A 23,809-nucleotide genomic window follows, 5' to 3' on the forward strand; every position below is an offset into this window, starting at 1 on the left:
CTTCCAAACTCTCATTACGGCAAGCCGAACAAAATGATTTTGAAAATCGTTGTTAACCTTTGAGTTAATCGTTCCGTAAACAGCCGTGCCACTAAATTGGCCTCGGTTTGTGTACAGGCAGTCCTTGACTTATGACTAACAGAATAACAACAGAATAACACAGTTGGAAGGGACCTTGGAGGTCTTCTAGTCTAACCCCCTGCTCAAGCAGGAAACCCTATATGATTATGGTCGTATGCTGGTCGTAAAACAAGTCACCACATGACCAAACCTGATTTTATAACCTTTTTTGTGGTAGTTATAAATTAATGGACGTTAAGTGAATCCATTGTTCACTATGGGGCATTTTTTGCAGGAAACTGGAAATATAAACACCAATTTCTGGGAGAAATATTCTAACAAACGTAAAACAAATTTAATAATAATAAAAACTACCATACAGCCACAGGATGCTGCAAACAGCTGCAGATGCAGTTTCTAGCTTCTTTACATGCTCAAGAAGCTTATGGGCAGTGCGTCGTAACTTCAAACGGTCACTAAGTAGGCTGTCATAAGTAGAGGGTTATTACACGCCGCAAAGTCCTCGCAGAAGAGGAGATGCCTCAGCTGGTGATCTAAAGGCTTTTCCAGGCTCTTCATTCGTTCCTCCTTTTTTTTTTGCAAGAGCAAGTCCTGCCAGGAAAAAAATGAAATAAATAAATCTGATTTTTTTTCTTCTTCTTGCAGATCTTCAGTTAGACGACTGGGAGCTGAAATGCGAGGAGAACAACCAGGATCACAAGACCTCCGAAATGGGCTCCCATCGGCTCTTCGTACGCCGAGGACGGCCGTTCCGGATCACCCTGCACTTCGCGGGCAGAGCGTACCAAGAGGGCGTGGACAAGCTCACCTTTATCACGGAGACAGGTAAGCCTCGGCCGCCTCTGGGGAGGAGGGGGGAATAGATCACAACTCCCATCATCCACAGCCGGCCTTGCAGATGCGGGGTGTGTGACCTGACACACACCTTGCAGGAACGGGCAAACAGGCCCACAGGAAATGTGTTGGATCACCTTTTGTAGGTGGGTGATTCTCAACCTCGGCCAACCTTGAGTGGACTTCAAGTCCCAGAATCCCCCAGCCAGCATCGCTTTATTGATGGGTGGCAAGTTTTTTTGTGGGTTTGGTTTTTTTGCCGAAAACTCTTATTTCTGATCACAAACAACCCCAACCCTCCTTTTCTGGAGAGTGGAGCCATTTAATGACTGTCGTGCTCACTTAACACTGCCGTATTCACTTAAGGACCATCACATTCGCTTAACGGCGGCTGTGTTCTCTTAACAACCGCCAGCCCATCACATAGGTGCCTCAACGACCGCATGACCTACGATGGAAAGTGCAGGCTTCTTGACGGTTGTAAAGTGCCTCCAGCACTTCTTTCCAGAGAAAATTTTATTTAGTAGATGATGATGATGATGATGATGATGATGATGATGATGATGATAATGATATTAACATTTTTGAAATTTGTTTTAATTTGAGAAGAGTAAGGCACCCGGAGTCGCTTGCTTGAGTTGTGTGGCTAAAGAAATTCAACAAATATTTACATAAAAATCAATAAATAAAATGCACTTTCAGAGTAAGCCTGCTCACCGAACAGCCTGGAACCCTGTAGAAATTGAAAATGAAGAATGAATGAATGAATGAATGAATGAATGAATGAATGAATGAATGAATGAATTCACTTTCATATGAAACCTCCCCACCAAATGGCCTGGAATCCTGTACAAATTGAATAAATAAAAAATAAAAAATAAATATTATACCATATTTGTTATGGTGCAATAAATATATTGCACCCAGCTATAGTTATCGTGACGTGAAAAAGATGTTGAGACTCTGGAAAGAGTGCAAAGAAGAACAACAGAGGTGATGAGGGGAGGCTAAAATGCATAAAGAACAGTTGGTGGAATTGGGTTTGGCTAATCCCCAAGACGGACTTGGGGAGACATGATAGCAATTTTCTAATATTTGGGGGGCTGCCCCAAAGAAGAGGGGGGGTGTCCACCTATTCTCCAGAGCACCTGAAAGCAGGAGAAGAAGCAACGGATGGAAACTTAAGCAAGGAGAGAAGCAACCTGGAACTAAGGAGAAACTTCCTGACAGTGAGGACAATTAACCAGTGGAACCGCCTGCCTCCAGAAGCCGTGAATGCTCTAACACTGGAAGTTTTTAAGAAGAGACTGGACAGCCATTTGTCTGAAATGGGATAGGGTTTCCTGCCTGAGCAGGGGGTTGGACTAGAATAGCATACAATAACAGAGTTGGAAGGGACCTTGTAGGTCATCTAGTCCAGCCCCCCCGCCCAAGCAGGAGACCCTACACCATTTCTGACAGATGGCCGTCCGGTCTCTTCTTGAAAGCCTCCAGTGATGAAGCTCCTACAACATCTGAAGGCAACTCCTGTCCAATCGCTTGATGGTTCTCACTGTCAGCAAATTCCTCCTCATTTCCAGGTTGAATCTCTCCTTGATCAGTTTCCTTCCGTTTATTCCTTGTCTGGCCTTCAGGCGTTTTGGAAAAGAGGTTGGCCCCCTCCTCTCTGTGACAGGGACCCTCAGATAGTGGAAGGCTGCCATCCTGTTTCCTCCCCCCCCCCCCCGTCCTCTTTTTCTCTAGACTGGACATACCCAGTTCTTCCCAGCTGCAAGGCCCCTTCCAATCCGGTTATTCTGTTAAATAAATGCACGAAGCTGAATTGGAGAGGAAGCCTCCCTACCCCTCTGTACCTCTCTCGGGTGTTCACGGCCTGAATCCCCACATTCCTCAGTGGGGTGGGAAGGGAGGAGGTAGGCTGCGGAGTGGAGTGGGCCGTGTATGTGTGTGTGTGTGTGTGTGTGTGGGGTCCACGTGGTCCTTGGCCCAGGATTTATCTCCTCCATCCAGGCAGCCTGTGGGCAGAGAAGGGTTCAAGGCAGGGAAACAAAGGCAGGAAGTTGTGGGACGCTCCTTTCCCACAGTGTTCGCTCCGTTGTGTTCCCAAACAAAGCGGTCGGCGTGTTGGCCCTCCCTGAGGGACCAGGCCAGGGATGACCCCCCAAAGCCAGACCGCTTTGACCTGCCGGCCCCCTCGGAAAATCTCCCTGTAGCCCCCAAGGGGGGGAATTCTGTAGCAGCCTGCACTGTGCCAGGTGGGCTTTTCTGCCCACCAAAGATGGGCACTGCCGGGTCTTCTCTCCTCAAGTCGGCCACTGCTGGAGCTGAACCAATCGAGGAGAATATTTGTAGCTCAGGACTGACCTGAGGGGGGCTTGCATGAGGGGAAAGGAGCTGGCTGGTTTTCTGGCAGACGTTTCGTGACCTTAATTCTGTTACGTCATCAGTGCTACAAGGGAGTGGGGTTTGCGGGGAGGAGGAGGAGGAGGAGGAGGAGGAGGAGGAGGAGGAGGACAACGACGACAGTGGGGTCCTTGATGCTCTCTGAGCTTGGGTGTTTCCTTGTGGACGTTTCATGACCCAACTAGAGAACATCTCCATTGCTAGAAGGGAGAGGGCTTTGCAGAGAGGAGGAGGAGGAGGAGGAGGAGGAGGAGGAGGAGGAGGAGGAGGAGGAGGAGGAGGAGGAGGAGGAGGAGGAGGAAGACTGCGGGGTCCTTGGTGCTCTCTGAGCTGGGTGGTTTTCATGCAGACGTTTCATGACCCAGCTAGGTAACATCATCAGTGCTAGAAGGGAGGGGGGTTTGTGGAGAGGAGGAGGAGGACTGTGGTGTCCTTGGTGCTCTCTGAGCTGGGTGGTTTCCTTGCGGACATTTCATGACCCAAACTAGGTAACGGCATCAAGCGTCAAATATCAAACGTCTACAAGAAAACACCCAAGCTCAGAGAGCACCGAGGCCCCCTCGTGACGGGAGATCTTCTGCTTGAGCAGGGGGTTGGTGTAGAAGACCAACCCTTATTCTCTTATTCTGCATTCCTTCCCTGCCTGACTGGGTGGGATCCTTCTCCCTTCCCAAAACCAAGGTTGCAATTTGATGGCGAAATGATGTTCGGGGCCTCTTGTGAGTCTGTTTCCACCCAGAGGTTAGCCTTGAACAGGTCCTCAGCAGCTTGGGGAGGTTCCGCTTTGAAGTCATAGACAGGAATGACTGCAGTGGGAGGGCAAGTTAAAAAAAAAGTCATGAAAATCTGCAATACAGAAACAAACAGTAGAACATAGAATAACAGAGTTGTTATTGGAGGTCATCTAGTCCAACTCCCTGCTCAGGCAGGAAACCCTACACCAGGGTTGTCAAACTCAATTTCATTGGGGGCCGCATCAGCATTGCGGTTGCCCTCAGGGGGCCGGGTGGGTATGGCCAGGGTGGGCGTGGCCTACTGGGTGGGCGTGGCCAGCTCTACATCGTTGGCATCAAGGGTGCCTATGGGGGCCTGGGCAGGAGTGGGACAGATCTGAGGGTCTCTGGCAGGAGGAGGGTCTCTGGGCCAGGGCCAAGGCAGTGGGGGCCATTCCCTCACTCTTTCCAGGATGGCTTCGTGGGCCGCATGAAACCACTTTGCGGGCCGCATCCGGCCCCCGGACCTTGTGTTTGACATGTCTGCCCTACACCATTCCAGGCAAATACCTGTCCAGTCTCTTCTTCAAAACTTCCAGTGTTGGAGCATTCACAGCTTCTGGAGGCAAGGAGTTCCACTGGTTAATTGTTCTCAATGTGAGAAAATTCCTCCTTAGTCCCAGGTTGCTTCTCTCCTTGATTAGTTTCCATCCGTTGCTTCTTGTCCAGCCTTCGGGCGCTTTGGAGAATAATCTGACCCTCCCGTCTTTGTAGGAGCTCCTCAAATATTGGAACACTACTATATAGATACGTAACAGAAGTAAATTTAATCAGCAACAGCTTCCATCTGGATTATATGTCACACAGTAAGGCAAAGATAAACATTCGGGGTACAGTTTGTAAAGTTTATACTTGCACGGCAAAAGGATTGGAGGGCGAAGAACGGGCAAGTCAGAGGTGAAATATTTAACAGAATAACAGAGTTGGAAGGGACCTTAGAGGTCATCTAGTCCAACCCCCTGCTCAGGCAGGAAACCCTATATATTTCAGACAAATGGCTGTCCAGTCTCTTCTTCAAAACCTCCAGTGTTGGAGCGCCCACAACTTCTGGAGGCAGGCGGTTCCACTGGTTAATTGTCCTCACTGAGAGGAAGTTCCTCCTTAGTTCTAGGTTGCTTCTCTCCTTGGTGAGTTTCCATCCGTTGCTTCTTGTCCTGCCTTCAGGGGCTTTGGAGAATAGTTTGACTCCCTCTTCTTTGGGGCAGCCCCCCAAATATTGGAAGACTGCTGTCATGTCACCCCTAGTCCTTCTTTTCACTAAACTAGATATACCTGCTTCCTGCAACCGTTCATTATATGTAATATCTATATTATATTTAGGGATATTTTTCACTTCTTTTTTAAGTAGAGTTTTTGTCCCAAGGATGCTCTTTTTCCAAAAGGCAGCTGGAAATTCTTGGGGTGTGTTTTTTTTTCTTTGAAAACATTTCTCTTCTTATTCAAGAAGCTTCTTCAGAACTGGATGAGAAGTGAAAAATTTCCAATGGAAAAAAAAAAAACACCAAGGAAGTCCAGTTGCCTTTTGGGGGGAAAAACAAAACCTTTGGGACAACCATGACTTGGCTGATTGAGAGTCTCCGTAGACATAAAGCAGAGATTTTGCCCCCAAGCTCAAAAAAATGTTTATATTTCTTGCTTTGATATCAAGGTGCTTCCCTTAGCGTATCTTTGCCATGTTCTATAAAGCATTAATTGCAGAATGTCAGTCACCTTAAGCTTGGACGCTGCATGATGGGTGGACTTTAACTCTCAGAAGCTGGGCTATCCTGGGAGTTGAAGACCACCCATCCTAGCTAATTATTCATTATTATTATTATTTATTAAACTTATATACCGCCCTTCTCCCCTAGGACTCAGGGCGGTTCACAAGGTTTTTTAAAAAACAATAGAACAATTAAAAAAATTAAAAACAATTAAAATGATTACATTAACCTTGAATAAATAAAAATCCCAATTAGAATCCAATTAAAACCCCAATTAATACTCTCAGTCCAGGCCAGAGAGCTCAAAGAGCCAGGTCTTCAGGCCCCGGCGGAATGATCGGAGGTCGGGAGCAGTCCTCAGCTCCACCGGCAGCTGGTTCCAGAGGGCAGGCGCCCCCACTGAGAAGGCCCTATCCCTGGGTGTCACCCGCCGGCAATCTCTCACCAGCGGCACCCTGAGCAGACCCTCCCTGTGTGTCGCACTGGGCGAAGGGCATTTGATGCCGGCAGCAGGTGTTCCCTCAAATACCCCGGACCCAGGCCATGTAGGGCTTTATAGGTCATCACCAGCACCTTGAATTTCACCCGGAGGGCAACCGGAAGCCAATGCAGCTCGCGGAGTAGAGGTGTTACGTGGGAGTATCGGGAGACCCCCATTACAACTCGTGCGGCCGCATTCTGCACCAGTTGAAGCCTCTGGGTGGTCCCCAAGGGCAGCCCCATGTAGAGAGCGTTGCAGTAGTCCAATCAGGAGGTCACGAGCGCATGAGTGACTGTGCGCAGGACATCTCGGTCCAGGTAGGGCCGCAACTGGCGCACCAGGCGAACCTGGGCAACCATAGCAAATTGGGCTATCCTGGGATTTGACGACCACCCATTTTAGCTGACCGAGCAATTCCGGGAGTTGAAGTCAACCCATCTTAAAGAACCCATCTGCTGCACAGAAACTGGTTTTAAATCCAAAGTCAAAAAAAGGAAAGTCAAGAGGGCAGCCCCCACCTCGCCCCCTTACGAGGAAAGCGGCGTTGAGGATACAACTGGCGCTGTCGCCATGATGTTTGCAGACCCTGCTGGATTGTGACCAATATACTGTAATTGATGGAGAGATGGGGATTTGGGCTGTGGGCAAGAGAAGACACCCCCCCCCCGCTATGCTTGGCCAAAAGGTGACCCTGCCTTGCACTCACTCCCCCCAGCAGGGGGGCATCCTGCCAGCTCCTGGGCCTGGATGAATAGGGTCCCTGTCTCTATTGAAGGGCAGAGTCGGGGTCAAGGCAGGCGAACCTGAAGGAGGGTCTGTCCTGCAGCCTTCCCCCCCCCGTCCCCATCTGTCCTGGCCTCTCGGCACAAAGAGCCGGTGTTGCTGGCACGGTGGGTGGTGGGTGGGTGGGCAGAGGCTGGGCTGGGCTGCGAGGAGTTGGCAGGGCCCCCCCAGGAAGCGACACCTCTCTGCCTCCCGCTCCCTCCCCCTTCTTTGCAAGGATGAAGGAAGCCCCTGTCTCGCCCCTCCTGGGGCTGCTGAGTCAGCGCTCGGCCTCCTCAGCTGGGGGGGGCGGCAGGGGGCGAGACGGCTTTTCAGTGGCCAGCTGGAGGGGGAGGCAAACACACCCCTCCCTGCAGGCGCGTGTGTCTTTTCGCACACGGCTTCTGATGCCAGCCTCTCACTGTGACAGATGCCCATCCTTCTGCCAGATGGCAGGGCAAGCAGGCAGCCTGTCCTGGCACTGGGCAGAGGGAGGGAGGGAGGGAGGGAGGGAGGGAGGGAGGGAGGGAGGGAAGGAAGGAAGGAAGGAAGGAAGGAAGGAAGGAAGGAAGGAAGGAAGGAAGGAAGGAAAGAGAGGGAGGGAGGAAGGAAGGAAGGAAGGAAGGAAGGAAGGAAGGAAGGAAGGAAGGAAGGAAGGAAGGAAGGAAGGAAGGAAGGAAGGAAGGAAGGAGGAAAAGGGAGGGAGGGAAGGAAGGAAGGAAGGAAGGAAGGAAGGAAGGAAGGAGAGGAGAGGAGAGAAAGGAAAGGAACGGGAGAAGGGGAAGGGAAGAGGAAAGGGAAGGGAGGGAAGGAACAAAGGAAGGAAGGAAGGAAGGAAGGTAGGATGAAGGAAAGAGGGAGGGAAGGAAGGAAGGAGATGAGAGGGGAGGAGAGGGGAGGGGAGAAAGGAAAGGAAAGAGAGAAAGAGAAGGGAAGGGAAGGGAGGGAGAGATGCCAATGGAAGTTTACAGCCAGGGTGGGGCAGGTGCCCAGCCTGCTTGACTATCAGCCCAGCCTTTATGAGATGCCAACAGAGCATGTGGTGTAAAGCAGCCTAATCTCGGGGGGGGGGGGCGGGGGGCAGGAGGAACTGTAGTTGTCCTGGGTGAGAAGAGCACAAACACACACGCAGAGAGACAAAAACACACCTGCACACCTACCGACCAATGAGCTCCCCTCCTGCCCAGGGCTTTGCAGTGGCCGCCCAGAATCCCCCCCCCCCGGCTTCCCCAGGGCCAGAGCCCTTGGCCGGAGAGCGCAGGGGGAGGGGGGCGCTTGCCAGCCCCCTGGCACCTGGGCACAGCCCCAAAGGCCTGCCAGGAGCTGCCCCGGGCAGTCGGACGGGGGGGGGGGGAGCCACAGAGCCGGGCAAGGCAAGGGCTGGGCGTAAGTTGTTTGGGGAGCCGGGATAGGTTGGCCTCTGCTCTCCTTTGGGGTGGTCTCCTTGCTGGCCGGGGAATTCTGGGAGTTGAAGTCCACCCGTCTTCCGGTGAGCAGGTTTGAGACAGACTGATCCGGAGTGCGGAGCAATCCATCGAGGGGACAAAAGAGTTTGCGGGCAGGGGATACCGAGTCTTCCTCGTGGGACACCTTTTCCCCTTATGCCTTTAGGGGCTTCCTGAAAGGACCCCCCCCAAACACACACACACCCCAGCACCACAAGGGGCGATCCCTGAAACTCCCATAAGACCTTGGAAGGATTGGATCACGAACTCGCCTGTCTCCTTCTTCTCTCTCTCTCCCCTGCCTCCCTTCCTTCTCTCCTTCCCTTCCTTCAATCCTCCCTCTTTATCAATCCCTTCCTTCCTTCTTTCTTCTTTCCCTCCTCCCTCTTTCCCTGTCAATCCCTCCCTTCCTCCCTTCTTCCCTCTCTCCCTCTGTCAATCCCTTCCTTCATTCTTCCCTCCCTCTCTCCCTCCCTCTTTCCCTGTCAATCCCTTCCTTCCTCCTTTCTTCCCTCTCTTCCTTCCTCCCTCTCTCTCTCCCTCTGTCAATCCCTTCCTCCATTCTTCCTTCCCTCTCTCCCTCCCTTCCTCCCTCTCTCCCTCTTTCTCTCTGTCAATCCCTTCCTTCCTCCCTTCTTCCCTCTCTCCCTCTGTCAATCCCTTCCTCCATTCTTCCCTCCCTCTCTCCCTCCCTCCCTCCCTCTCTCCCTCTATCAATCCCTCCCGCAGGACCTTGCCCCATCGAGACCTCGGGGACCCGGGCCCCCTTCCCGCTCTCTTGCTCCCTGGAGAGCTCGGCCTGGAGTTCGGCCGTGGAGCACCAGGAGGGCCTCTCGCTCACGGTGGCCATCGCCTCCCCTCCAGACGCTCGCATCGGCCGCTACAGTCTGGTCCTGGACGCCTCCAGCCAGGCCCAAGGCTCCAGCTTCCCGCTGGGGGAGTTCGTACTGCTCTTCAACCCCTGGTGTCCAGGTAAGACTTCTCCTTCTTCCAGGCTAGATCTGGGGAGATCCCTCCCAGCACCGTCGGCCCAGATTTCTCCACCCTGAGGATCGGCTGAGCTTCTCCTGGGTTGCAGAGCCAACCCCTCTTGATGTTCTGTACCAGCCTGCTACCGGCCCGGCAGAAAAGGCAGGGACAACCCCTTTTACAAGAAGGCAAGAGGCTGGAATTACGCCTGCCAAATTTATTGCTACAAAAACAAATAGAACAAGACACAAACCAAGAAACAGGAGCTTTACAAGCGGTTGCCTTCAGCAAACCAGCCCTCCCACGCATTCCCCCTTAAATACAGTTCAGGGCGTGGCTTCTCTCTGCCTCCTTCCGAGGAGCCCCATTGCCTTCCTCTGTTTACTCCTGATTGACTGCCTCCTGCGTCGGGCGTCCTTGAACAGGGCCAGCTGTGGGTCATCTTCATCCACGCTGTCAGGCTCACACAGCTGGGTCTCTGTCGTGACCAGGTGGGAGGGGCCTGGCTGAGGGCTCTCATCAGCAACCTCTCCAACACCCCCCTCCTCCTCCTCTGAGTCGTCCGACCCAAATGCCGAACCCACAGGCTGACCCTGAATCACAACACTTGAGGGACCCACCCTGGAGAAGGATCTCCTACGCTGAGCAGCAGTAACTTCCCAGGATGCCAGAGATGATTCTTCTAACTCATTACTGTCATTCAGGGGCACGCAGTCCTCAACTGCGTCCACAACTGACCCCACAATTTCCATTGTTAAGCGACACCGTTGTGGAGTTGGGTTTTGCCCCAATTTGCAATTTTCCCTGCCACATTTGGGAAGTGAATCACTGCGGTTGCCAAGTTAGCGACACGGTTGTTAAATGAGTCTGGCTGCCCCATTGTCAGAAGGTCGCAAAAGGGGATCACGTGACTCCGGGGGATGCTGCGACCGTCATAACTATGAGCCAGTTGCAGTTGCCAAGCATCTGAATTTTGATCATGGTTGTAAGGGTGGAAAACGCTCCGAAGTCACTTTTTTTAGTGTCGTTATAACTTTGAATACAGGTAATGCTCGACTTTTGTCGTTAAGCGAGATAGTTGTTAAGTGAGTTTTGCCCCATTTTATTACTTTTCTTGTCACCGTTCTGAAGTGAACCCCTGCAGTTGTCAAGTTAATCACACGGACGTTAAGCGAATATGGCTTTTCCCCTTGACTTTCCTTGTCAGAAGGTCACAAAAGGGGATCGCGTGACCCCCTGGGGACTCTGTGACCGTCGTAAGCACGAGTCAGTCACCAAGTGTCCCAGTTTGGCGGTCCTAAATGTGAAAAACAGTCATGTCATTTTTTAAAAAATGATGTTGTGACTTTGAACAGTTACTAAACCAGGGGTAGGCAACCTTGGCTCTTTTATGACTGGTGGACTTCAACTCCCAGAATTCCTCAGCCAGCATGGGGGAACTATGGCCCCTTCATGATTTGAGGACTTCAACTCCCAGAATTCCTCAGCCAGCATGGCTCAGCTTGAAAACCTCTCCCTTTCCCCCTCAGCGTGGCTGGCTCAGGAATTCTGGGAGTTGAAGTCCATGAGCCATAAAAGAGCCAAGGTTGCCTACCCCTGCAGTAAACGAAGGTTTGTTAGCCGAGGACTAGCTGGCTGCATCCTTTGGGGTCTCAGCTAAAGCGAATTCCCCACCGTCAACTGGCTGAGCATACGGATGTGTTGCGTTTCCGTGAACAAGTCCCATCATGCGATTGCGTTGCTTCTGGTCTAGAACGTTGCCTGAGAAACATGGCTAATTTTTGTGTGCTTGGGAAACCCTGGTTAGATAAACAACGTCTTTAGGGCCCAGCCCTTGTATAGAGAAAGTGTTGTGTGCAATTAGCCTTTGGCAGTTCCGAGTGGAGGCATCTCACACAACCAAAGAGGTTTTCCCACAGGGCAGGAAGCGTTTGCTGAGCGGAAAGGATTATATCCAGCATTATCCAGGAGCTGCGTTGATGGCCACAGTTATTGCCCTTGTGATTTTATTTTGCTTACTACTTATTTTTACTGGGTGACCCACTCCCAAGAGCTGCAGCCAAGAAACACAAGTTCAGGTTGTCCGCCCTTGGTGGATTCCCAAACACAGAACATAGGATAATAGGGTCTGAAGGGATCTTGGAGGTAATAATAATAATAATAATAATAATAATAATAATAATAATAATAATAATAATAATAATAATAATAATAATTTATTTTTATTTATTTTAATTCCATTTATATCCTGCCCTTTTTGAAGACTCAGGGCGGCTTACAAGCTTAGCAGTAGCCTTCATTCTATAATAATAATAATAATAATAATAATAATAATAATAATAATAATAATAATAATAATAATAATAATAATAATAATAATAAAGTTGGAAGGGATCTTGGGGGTCATCTAGTCCAACCCCCTGCTCAGGCAGGAAACCCTACACCATTTCAGACGGGTGGCTGTCCAGTCTCTTCTTCAAGACCTCCAGTGTTGGAGCAACCACAACTTCTGGAGGCAGGTTGTCCCACTGGTTAATTGTTCTCACTGTCAGGAAGTTTCTCCTTAGTTCCAGGTTGCTTCTCTCCTTGATGAGTTTCCATCCGTTGCTTCTTGTCCTGCCTTTCAGGTGCTTTGGAGAAGAGCTTGACTCCCTCTTCTTTGGGGCAGCCCCTGAGATATTGGGAGACTGCTATCATGTCACCACTGGTCCTTCTCTTCATTAAATTAGACATACCCAATTTCCTTATGTGTTTTAGCCTCCAGTGCCCTGATCATCTTTGTCTTCTAGTCCAATCCTCTGCTTGTGGCAGGAGATCAACTCCAAAGGGCTTTTGAACTGAGATATCATGGGGCCATCTTCCTGTCCATAATTTGCCACATAGTAAGACGGGGAAGACTTCCTGAGGAACAGGGTAGATATTATCCCCCTTATCCTGGGTCACTCAAACTCCCCTTTCTGAGAACTCCATTGTTCTTTGAAGACCCCATAGATGATGGAGAAGCAACTTCCAAGAGGTGAGCAGAAGGTCTTGGGGACTGGAGGTCCGGTCTGTTTCAATCTCCAGATGTGGACCCTCTTCAGAAGTCAAGAGAGGATGGCTGGTCTCCTTGTGGGCACCTCTTGGGCAGAGAAGAGCAACAAGGATGGATGTGGGTCTGGAGGCTAGACCATACGATGGACAATTGAGGGGAGTAGGTGTGATGAAGAGAAGGAGTAGGGGCGATAGGACAGTTCTCTTCCACAACTTGAGGAGCTGTCACAAAGAAGAGGTCCCTTCCAACTCTCTTATTCTGCGGTGACCAACATATTGGACTCAGGTCTGACATGTTGATTGATGTTGATGTTGCTGATGTCCAGTTTTGGTCATCACAATATAAAAAAAGATGTTGAGACTCTGGAAAGAGTGCAGAAAAGAGCAACAGCGATGATTGGAGGGCTGGAGGCTAAAACATAGGAAGAACAGTTGCAGGAATTGGGTAGGTATTCTCCAAAGCCTCTGAAGGCAGGTCAAGAAGCAACGGATGGAAACTCATCAAGGAGAGAGAAGCAACCTGGAACTAAGGAGAAAATTCCTGACAGTGAGAACAATTAACCAGTGGAACAGAAGTTGCCTCCAGAAGCTGTGATTGCTCCAACACTAGAGGATTTCAAGAAGAAATCCATTTGTTTGTAATGATATAGGGTCTCCTGCCTTGAGCAGAGGATTGGACTAGAAGACCTCCAAGGTCCCTTCCAACTCTACTTATCTATTCTGTGTTCTATGATCAGGGGACTGGAGGCTAAAACATACGAAGAATGGTTGCTGGAATTCGGCATGTCTAGTTTAATGAAGAGAAGGACAAGGGGGGACATGATAGCAGCCTTCCAATATCTCAGGGGCTGCCCCAAAGAAGAGGGAGTCAAGCTATTCTCCAAAGCACCTGAAGGCAGGACAAGAAGCAACGGATGGAAACTCATCAAGGAGAGAAGCAACCTGGAACTAAGGAGAAAATTCCTGACAGTGAGAACAATTAACCAGTGGAACAGAAGTTGCCTCCAGAACCAGAAGCTGTGATTGCTCCAACACTAGAGGATTTCAAGAAGAAATCCATTTGTTTGTAATGATATAGGGTCTCCTGCCTTGAGCAGAGGATTGGACTAGAAGACCTCCAAGGTCCCTTCCAACTCTACTTATCTATTCTGTGTTCTATGATCAGGGGACTGGAGGCTAAAACATACGAAGAATGGTTGCTGGAATTCGGCATGTCTAGTTTAATGAAGAGAAGGACAAGGGGGGACATGATAGCAGCCTTCCAATATCTCAGGGGCTGCCCCAAAGAAGAGGGAGTCAAGCTATTCTCCAAAGCACCTGAAGGCAGGACAAGAAGCAACGGATGGAAACTCATCAAGGAGAGAAGCAACCTGGAACTAAGGAGAAAATTCCTGACAGTGAGAACAATTAACCAGTGGAACAGAAGTTGCCTCCAGAAGCTGTGATTGCTCCAACACTAGAGGATTTCAAGAAGAAATCCATTTGTTTGTAATGATATAGGGTCTCCTGCCTTGAGCAGAGGATTGGACTAGAAGACCTCCAAGGTCCCTTCCAACTCTACTTATCTATTCTGTGTTCTATGATCAGGGGACTGGAGGCTAAAACATACGAAGAATGGTTGCTGGAATTCGGCATGTCTAGTTTAATGAAGAGAAGGACGAGGGGGGACATGATAGCAGCCTTCCAATATCTCAGGGGCTGCCCCAAAGAAGAGGGAGTCAAGCTATTCTCCAAAGCACCTGAAGGCAGGACAAGAAGCAACGGATGGAAACTCATCAAGGAGAGAAGCAACCTGGAACTAAGGAGGAATTTCCTGACAGTGAGGACAATTAACCAGTGGAACTGCTTGCCTCCAGAAGTTGTGGGCGCTCCAACACTGGAGGTTTTGAAGAAGAGACTGGACAGCCATTTGATCAGGATGGCATAGTAGGGTCTCCTACATTGAGCAGGGGGTTGGACTAGAAGACCTCCGAGGTCCCTTTCAACTCTGTTATTCGATGTTTCTTCTCACTAAACCGCAGAGCGAAAAGAACCACAAAGAGCCTTTTGGAAGGAAATCTAAAATGTCAGGCAAAAAAGATTGGCGTCCCATCCACACACCCCACCCACCCACCCCCGGCCTCTCTTTCAACACGTCTTTGCGAAAGGGGGCTTTTCCCATGACACATTCACGGCAGCCCAGACCAAACATCGGAGTAGCCCGAATGTTAGGCCGCCTTTCTCCTTGAGCAAACAATCACTCCTTCCACATGTTGATGACGTGTGTTGGCAGACGCCGGCTTGACCATCCCATCGGGCCGGTCTGATCGGCCTCTTGCAAAAGAGAAAACAAATAGGATAAAAATATCTTTCTTTCCAGCCCCATTTCTTCCTTTGCAAGGACGCATCTTCCTTGCTCGCAAGCGATGAATACTCGTCCTCCAGAGGTTTTTAGCGTGGATTCAAACATTCTGGCCCTGCGATTATTTTTCCACCTAACCGGGGGAACAAAAGTCTTTCTCCCCCCCCCTCCCCGAGGTGTGTCTATTTCCTTGACTCATTCAAGGAAAACAGGAGAAGGAGAAAGGACAAACAAGGGGGGGTGGGGGGGGTTGGAAAAAATGACCGTTTGCGTAGGAAAAACAGCCTGACCTTTTGACAAATTTCAATTCTCGCAGTTTTAACTCTAACGTATCATTACGTTTAATTTAATTAGAATTAAATGAGAGTTGAATTTTTATTTTAACTGGGGTTTTATTTATACAGGGATAAATTTAATTTTTTTTTAAACTTGTTTTTAACTTTTGTATTTTGGTTTTTAATTACCCTGTAAACCGCCCTGAGTCCTTCGGGAAAGGGCGGTATATAAATGTAATAAAATAAAATAAAAATAAATAAAAAAAATTCTAAACAGAGAATTTAATGAGAATTAATATTTTAATTCTAATGTTTTTTTTAATTGAAAAGTTTTACAATACATTTTATATTTAACAATCCCTCCCCCCTCCCTCCAATTCTAATGTTTTGTGATTATGTACAAGTAGTCCTCTGCTTACGACTGCAGTGGAGAACAAAATTTACGTTGCTAAGCAGGACAGTTGTTAAGGTGAATTTTGCCCCATTTTATGGCCTTTCTTGGCCACAGTTGTATATATATACTCAGTGCTTTTTTTGTAAAAGAAAAAGGTGCCGGAACTCACACATGTCACACAACCAACCTTGCCTACCCTTCAAGGTTCCATCCAAAAAAAGGTGCCGGAACTCCGTTCTGAGCGTTCTATGAGAAAAAAAGCCCGCTATATACTTATATATACAATATATAATATTTTAACATATTATCAGCAAGACATTGTCTAGGTTCCAACATTTAACTTACTAATACATGTTTAAATTCCTTTCTCTCTACCTCGTTTTTCTAACCATTGATAAAAGGTATCCCATGTTCTAAAGCAGACATGTCAACCTGCAACGTCACGTGATGTCACGCAACATACCGGGACAGTTTTGCCATGGGGTGGGCACAGCTTCCGCGTGATGCGTCTGGCCCGCAGGCCGGCAGTTTGACACCCCTGTTCTAAAAGTACATGGAATCTTCTTTCTCTTTCATTTTCAATGTCAATCTATCCATTTCCGCACAATCTAATTTTTTTTAATTAGGTAAGTCTTCCTCCATTGGTAAAACTTCCTTTTTTCCAATTTTGAGCGAATACAATTCTCGCTGCAGTTAATACATGTAAAATTAGATATATACACTCTTTCTCATAGTTGCCTACCATTAGGCCTGACAAAAATAATTCTGGCTTAAAATCTATGTGGTTTTTTTAGTCATTTTCTCTAACCGTGTGTGTATTCTTGACCAGAATCTTTTAGCTTTGGGGCATGTCCACCAAAGATGGTAATGAATGCCTGGTTTTTGTCTACATTTCCAACAGTTGCTAGATATAATAATAATAATAATAATAATAATAATAATAATAATAATAATAATAATAATAATAATAATAATAATAATAATAATAATAATAATAATAATAATAATAATATTTTTATTCCATTTATATCCCGCCCTTCTCCGAAGACTCAGGGAGGCTTACAAGCTTAGCAGTAGCCTTCATTCTATGTATATGCCTGCTTATTAGGGCTTTCACACACACCCCAAGCGACATTATTACAAAGTCAGCTTATTGCCCCCAACAATCTGGGTCCTCGTTTTACCTACCTCGGAAGGATGGAAGGCTGAGTCAACCTTGAGCCTGGTGGGACTCGAACCTGCACTAATTGCAGGCAGCTGGTGTTACTTAAGGAGGCATTAGCCCACTTGCTCCACCAAGGAGCAGTGGGCTAATAATAATAATATTGGAAGGGATCCTGGAGGTCACCTAGTCCAACCCCCTGCTCAGGCAGGGAACCCTACATCATTTCAGGCAAAGGGCTGTCCAGTCTCTTCTTAAAAACCTCCAGTGTCGGAGCATTCACCGCTTCTGGAGGTAGGTTGTTCCACCGGTTAATTGTTCTCACCTGTGAGGAAGTTTCTCCTTAGTTCCAGGTTGCTTCTCTCCTTGATGAGTTTTTAAACATTTTTGCTAACCTCACCGGTGTTAAATGCCATCTGCAGAACATTTTGTATAGATTTTCTTGGCCACCCTTGTTAAGGGAATCGCTGCAGTTTTCCACTTAGTAACACGGTCATTAAATGAATCTGGCTCCCCCCCCTTGACTTTGCTTGTCAGAAGGTCGCAAAAGGGGATCGCCTGACCCTGGGGGACGGGGCGAGCGTCACAAATATGAGTCAGTTGCCAAGCCTCTGAATTTTGATCAGGTGTCCACGAGGGATGCAGCAACAATCATAAGTCCCTTTTTCCAGTGCCGTTGTAACTTTGAACAGTCACTAACTGTTGAACATTGAGGACTAGCTGCATAGAGGTAGTGCTGTTGCAACTTCGAGCAAATGGCTGTAAGTTGAGAGCTACCTCTGCCGTTTTCTATTTCAACGTTTATTGTACACCGCCCAGAGCCTCTGTTAGAGGGAGAGAAGTAGTTCAGAAATGAGGAAAAATAGATACATAAGTAAATACACAGAGACGTAGGTGAAGTCAGAGACAAGGAGAGAAGCAACCTGGAATTGAGGAGAAACTTCCTGACAGTGAGGACAATCAACCAGTGGAACAGAAGTTGCCTCCAGAAACAGTGGGCGCTCCATCCCAGGAGGTTTTTAAGAAGAGACTGGACTAGACAGTCACCTGTCTTGAGACGGTATAGGTTCTCCTGCTTGAGCGGGGGGCTGGACTAGAAGACCTCCAAGCTCCCTTCCAGCTCTCTTCTCTTCAAGTCCAGAAGGGTTGGACTAGAAGGCGACCGCGGCCCCATCAACACCGTCCTTCTGTGATTTGGAAGACCCAGGGGCACCAATGAGCTTGAGTGGGAACGGAGGAGCCTTAGTGGACCTCCGGCCGGAAGGCTTCCAAGGCTGCTCCACGGCTTCGGTGCCCCCGCTGAGGTCACTCCAGGACCCCCTGTTCCCCGGCTGACCCCCGTCCCGGTTCCCTGGAGTCTACCAGCCTTTGCGCTAAAGAGCCGCCAGATGAAGGGATGAGGAAGCCCCACTTGGCGGGGGTGGGGCTTGGAGGATCCCACAGGGCTGGATGGGCTTCTCAGGTCTTCTGCTGCAGAGGGCAGGAAGAGACACCCCCCCATCAATTCACAGGGGGCAGTTTCGGGAATGGCGGAGTCTGGGGAGGAGACGTCAATGATGGGGTCAAGACCCAACTAGGGAAAATCATCAGTGCCAGAGGAGGAGGAGGAGGAGGAGGAGGAGGAGGAGGAGGAGGAGGAGGAGGAGGAGGAGGAGGAGGAGGAGGAAATGGACTGTGAGGTCCTTTTTGCTCTCTGAGCTTGGTGGTTTTCTTGCAGACATTTCATAACCCATCTAGGTAACATCATCAGTGCTAGAAGGGAGGAGGAGGAGGGGGGGGGAGGGGGAGGACTCTGGAGTCCTTGATGCTCTCTGAGCTTTGTGGCTTTCTTGCAGAGGCTTCACTACCAAACTAGATAACTTAATCAGTTCCCTGTTAATTTTATTTTAAAATTTATTCACTTTAACTAATCAGAAACACCCCCAACACACACACCCCCGATCAATTCACAGGGCTTAGAAAAACTTACCCAGAGCACAACTGGGAAATATAATCTTCCCTGTTGCCCAGGGTGGCGCAGGCGTTTCCATTCCTTGCGTCACAGCTGCGGGGGGATGGAACCCCTTTACTTTTCAGTCTGCAGCTCATTAATTAATTAAGGGAAACCCTTAATTACCAGAGTGGGTCTAGGCAAGGAAGGCCCGGAGCTTGGCACAGATGCTTGGAATGGATACAAAATGAGAGTTCAGGTCACAACTACCCGAATACGGGTAGTCCTCCATTTACGACTGTTCATTTAATGACTGTCCTAAGTTACAGTGCCCCTGAAAAAAAAAAGAAGACTTATAACGGACCCTCACACTTACAACCTTTGCTGCGTCCCCACAATCGGTTGATCCCAATTTGGGTGCTTAACAAACCAGCAGGTATCTAGGACTGTCGCAGCATCATGGGTCGTGTGGTCACCATTTGTGACCATCCCAGCTGGCTTCCAACAAGCGAAGTCAATGGGGGAAGCTGGATTCACTTACCGACGGTGCGATTCACTTAACAACTGCAGTGGTTCGCTTGTGGCAAAAATGGGACATAAAATTGGGTGTGATGCACATCTACAGCTGCCTTGCTTACAGTGGAAATTCTGGCCCAGTTGTGGCTGTACGTTGAAGATGACCTGCAGCTCCTGGATACTTGACCAGGTTTCTGGAGGAACCCCCTCATATTTTGGGGTGACTGAGAAATTTTCCTAGGTAGCCTCTCAGCCACCGTCCATTCTGGCTCAGAGCCAGAAAACCATCTCTTCCTGGTGGCTAAGATGGGTCACCATAGAAGGATCTGAAGGACCTTGTCAAACAAGTCAAGCTGGAATACTGAAGGCTGTGATGGAGACTCCACCATCGGAGTTTCAGTTGCACCCATTTAATCTGCCATCTTGACTTTTTTGACCTGCTCTGTGGACACCCCTGGGCTCATCTTTAGCTTCTGGGGCCAGACTGAAAGCTACAAATTGTCACCTGGTCCAAAGACAGCTGAAGTCCAACTGAACATCATGGAGAACCTCAAGGGATGATCTCAATCAACCTTGAAAACGTAACTTTGTTTTTTTTCCTGTCGGGAGTCTGGGAGTTGGCCCTCTCCCAACACAAGCCAACAAACCAACAACACACGGTTTGCTTCAAGGGGATTACTGATAAACTAATCAATTCCCATTATCCTCACCTTCCTGAAGCTTTTCTTGGCTGCTGATAAGAGGAAACCTCTCTGTTTTGCTGACAGCAAAGAATGAAGCCGGGTGTATTTTTTCAGGAGAAGTCATCTGTCTTTGTTCATTCTTTGCTTCAAGGTGGTTTCTCCAGGTTGGCCGTCCTTGGGACGTGGGCTGGATTGCCCACTCCCGTGATCCTCAGCCAAGGTGGCTGGGAGTTTCTGGGGGTGAAATATGGAATCAGATTTTGCATCAATCAGATGTCCTCTTGATTTTGGAGGGCTTTGGTAGTAGACTAGGATAGAACAGAACAGAACAGAATAGAACTGGAAGGGACCCTGGAGATCTTCTAGTCCAGCCCCCTGCTCAAGGATGGCCAATGTTCTGGGTGGCTGGCCAAAGTTCTGGAAGACCAGGGCCCCGGGGGTAGGTGGACACAGATGTTCTGCGGAAGTCCTCTTGGGTCAGGGCTTCTCTCCATCCCAAAACTGCCTCCTGCATCCAAGCTTCCTCTTTTTTGCCAGAGGACTCCACCTACATGGAGAACGAAGAGGACCGGGTTGAGTATGTGTTGACTCAACAAGGCCTGATCTACCAAGGATCAAAGGACTACATTGTCCCCGTCCCATGGAACTTCGGACAGGTGAGCTGTTCTCTTGTCCAGCTGTGGGTGAGACCGCCTCTCCTGGTGGGGCCAAATTTTCTGTGGTGGCCAATCTTTGGATAGCCTCTCCCCAACATTTAAAGCCCCCCACCCCACCCCTTCGCCTTCCAGAGGACCATAAAGACCTGGATTTTTCACTCAGGAACTGGGTTAGGAGGGAAGTGAACACCCAAATGTATCATTGAGGGGAACGTTGTGGCACTGCGGTTCGATATGTGATGTCATTGTGGGTTTTTCTGGGTTTTGTTTATTCCGATTTTGTGAATGATGTTGGGAGTCAGCTAGGACTATTGGGAGTAAGAGAGGCAGCCCTGTCAGTGTTCTAAATCAATCGATCAGTAAAATGGGCATCTTCTCACCCATCTTGAAGATTGACTGTTTCATTTTGGTTTCATTCAGCTGAGGAGAGAAAGATTTTTTTGGTGGGGAAGGAATGGATGGTGTGTCGGTCTATCTCCCCACAACCTGTTGCTATTCTGTAACTGTCTCTCTGTCTGTCTCTGTCTCTGTCTCTCTCTCTCTCTCTCTCTCTCTCTCTCTATCTATCTATCTATTATCTCTGTCTATCTATCTATCTATCATCTATCTATCTATCTATCTGTCTGTCTATCTATCTATCTATCTATCTATCTATCTATCTATGTATTATCTCTCTGTCTATCTATCTATCTATCATCTATCTATCTATCATCTATCATCCACCCATCCATGCAGCCATGCAGCCCCTCCATCCATTTATCCATCCACCCACCCACCCACCCATCCACCCACCCGTCTGTCTGTCTGTCTGTCTATCTATCTATCTATCTATCTATCTATCTATCTATCTATCTATCTATCTATCATCTATCCATCCATCCATCCATCTATCTATCTATCTATCTATCTATCTATCTATCTATCTATCTATCATCTATCTATCTATCTATCTATCTATCTATCTATCTATCTATCTATCTATCAATCATCTATCTATCTATCTATCTATCTATCATCTATCTATCTATCATCTATCTATCTATCTATCTATCTATCTATCTATCTATCTATCATCTATCTATCTATCATCCACCCATCCATGCAGCCATGCAGCCCCTCTATCCATCCACCCACCCACCCACCCACCCACCTACCTACCTACCTATCATCTATCTATCTATCTATCTATCTATCTATCTATCTATCTATCTATCTCTATCTATCATCCACCCATCCATGCAGCCCCTCCATCCATCCATCCATCCACCCACCCACCCACCCACCTATCTATCTATCTATCTATCTATCTATCTATCTATCTATCTATCTATCAATCATCTATCTATCTATCTATCTATCTATCTATCTATCTATCTATCTATCTATCTATCATCTATCTATCTATCCATCCACCCACCCACCCACCCACCCACCCACCCACCTACCTACCTACCTATCATCTATCTATCTATCTATCTATCTATCTATCTATCTATCTATCTATCTATCTATCTATCTATCATACATATAGACATAAAACATCAAAACAATATATACGTCCTATAATAAAAGCAGTTAAAAACAAGAATAAAATAATTAAAACCCGGTTTTAAGAAAAGGCAGAGGGGAGGGGGTTTCAGGGCTCCCCACACAGGGCTGTGTTTTCACCCCTTTCTGGAAGACCAGAACAGTGGGGGCCTGCAGAGAAAGCTCCATTCCTGGAAACCCCCCCTTCCCAAGTCAGAATTCTTTACCTAACGGGGCCTGCCACCGGCCTTCCCTGCCTGATCGGTTGGGGTGGGCTGGTGGAATAAAGAGGGGTGGGTAGGTAACCTGGCCCTCTGCTATGGGGGGGGCTTTATAGGTCACAACCAACACGTTGAAGTGGATCCACTTCAGTGTAGTTTGCGGAGCAGAGGTGTCATGTGTGTCCTTCTCTGGGCACCCAAAATTGCTTGCGTGGCTACATTCCACACCAGCTGAAGCTTCCAAATACTCTTCAAGAGTGGCCCCATGTAGAGCGCTTTGCAGTAGTCAAGACGGGAGATGACCAGGGCAAATCATGTGAAGTGGGGGAAAAAAATCACCATCACCCCAATTTTGTTTCCAGGGTCTCCTTCCATCCAGGAACTGCAGAGTTTAGGATCCCTCCACAAAACAGATTAATTTGGGGGGGGGGTCCCAGGTGCTCTCTGAGCTGGGTTTTTTTTTTTTTTGCAGACCTTTCATAACCCAAACTAGGCAACATGTTACCCATTTTGGGTCCTGAAACATCCGCAAGAAAACCACCAAACTCAGAGAGCATCAAGGACGCCTCCTGTCAACCCTGAGCTACACATTCTCCTTTATTAGATGTCTTTATTTTTAAAAATTTGTTGGCCACCCATCTCACCACAGGGCAACATGGCTAAAAATATGAAAGCATACCACTGCGTACCGTAACATGCAACCCTATTTTTAAACATTGGCGACTAGGAAAGTAATTTTTTTAAAAACATGTTTGTGCTTCTTTTTTGGACGTGACCGGTGGCATCTTGGCACCAAAGTAAGCAAAGCCCAGCCTTTCCCATTTGGTGGTTTGCCAATACTGTCTCCAGTTTTCCATGAATGCTTGGTGGTGTTGACACTTTGCAGTGAACCTGACTAGACATGGACATGGACTAAGGGCTGTTCACTTCCTGACACTTAAGGACAATCAACCAGTGGAACAGCTTTGACTCCAGAAATCGTGGGTGCTGCATCCCTGGAGGTTTTTAAGAAGAGACTAGACGGTCACTTGTCTGAGATGGTACAGGTTCTCCTGCTCGAGCAGTGGGCTGGACTAGAAGACCTCCAAGGTCCCTTCCAGCTCTATTTCTATTTTATGGTGCCACCTGTTAGGCATATGGTGTTAGCCTACAATGTTGGGTTGAAAATGTATTAACCATAATGCTATGTCTTTAAGATGTTAATTGGCCAGTGGGTGTGTAAGTGTTCTCGAGCAGTGGGCTGGACTAGAAGACCTCCAAGGTCCCTTCCAGCTCTATTTCTATTTTATGGTGCCACCAATTCTTGCTTGCAGGCAAAGGGTATTTTTCTTGCAGATCTTCCAGTGCACCGTTGTTAGTACTTTAAAGTTTAAAGTTTATTATATTTGTATACCGCCCTTCTCCCGAAGGACTAAGGGCGGTGAACAGGGCACATATAAAATACAAGGTACAAAAGTTAAAAGAGAATTAAATACAAAGCCTGAGCTAAAACAATAAATAATAATGTAAAAAACCACAATAAAAAACCCCAACACATCCCCCATCAGGCCAGGCCGGCTTGTTCAAATAAATAGGTCTTCAGATCGCGTCGGAAGGAGCGAAGGTCAGGCGCCGTCCGGA

At 48.1% G+C, this 23,809-nt stretch overlaps 1 protein-coding gene across 1 annotated transcript in view; it reads left to right on the forward strand.

Annotated features, from left to right (window-relative positions):
* Positions 1-23,809, forward strand: part of TGM2 (transglutaminase 2) — a 69,197-nt gene that overhangs the window by 8,432 nt on the left and 36,956 nt on the right. Inside the window, 3 exon segments of the mRNA XM_083360842.1 lie at positions 727-906; positions 9,212-9,454; positions 20,323-20,441. Of these exon segments, the coding sequence (XP_083216968.1) occupies positions 727-906; positions 9,212-9,454; positions 20,323-20,441 (542 nt within the window).

The sequence above is a fragment of the Vipera ursinii genome (assembly GCF_947247035.1).
Source record: "Vipera ursinii genome assembly, chromosome: 3".
NCBI lineage: Eukaryota > Metazoa > Chordata > Lepidosauria > Squamata > Viperidae > Vipera > Vipera ursinii.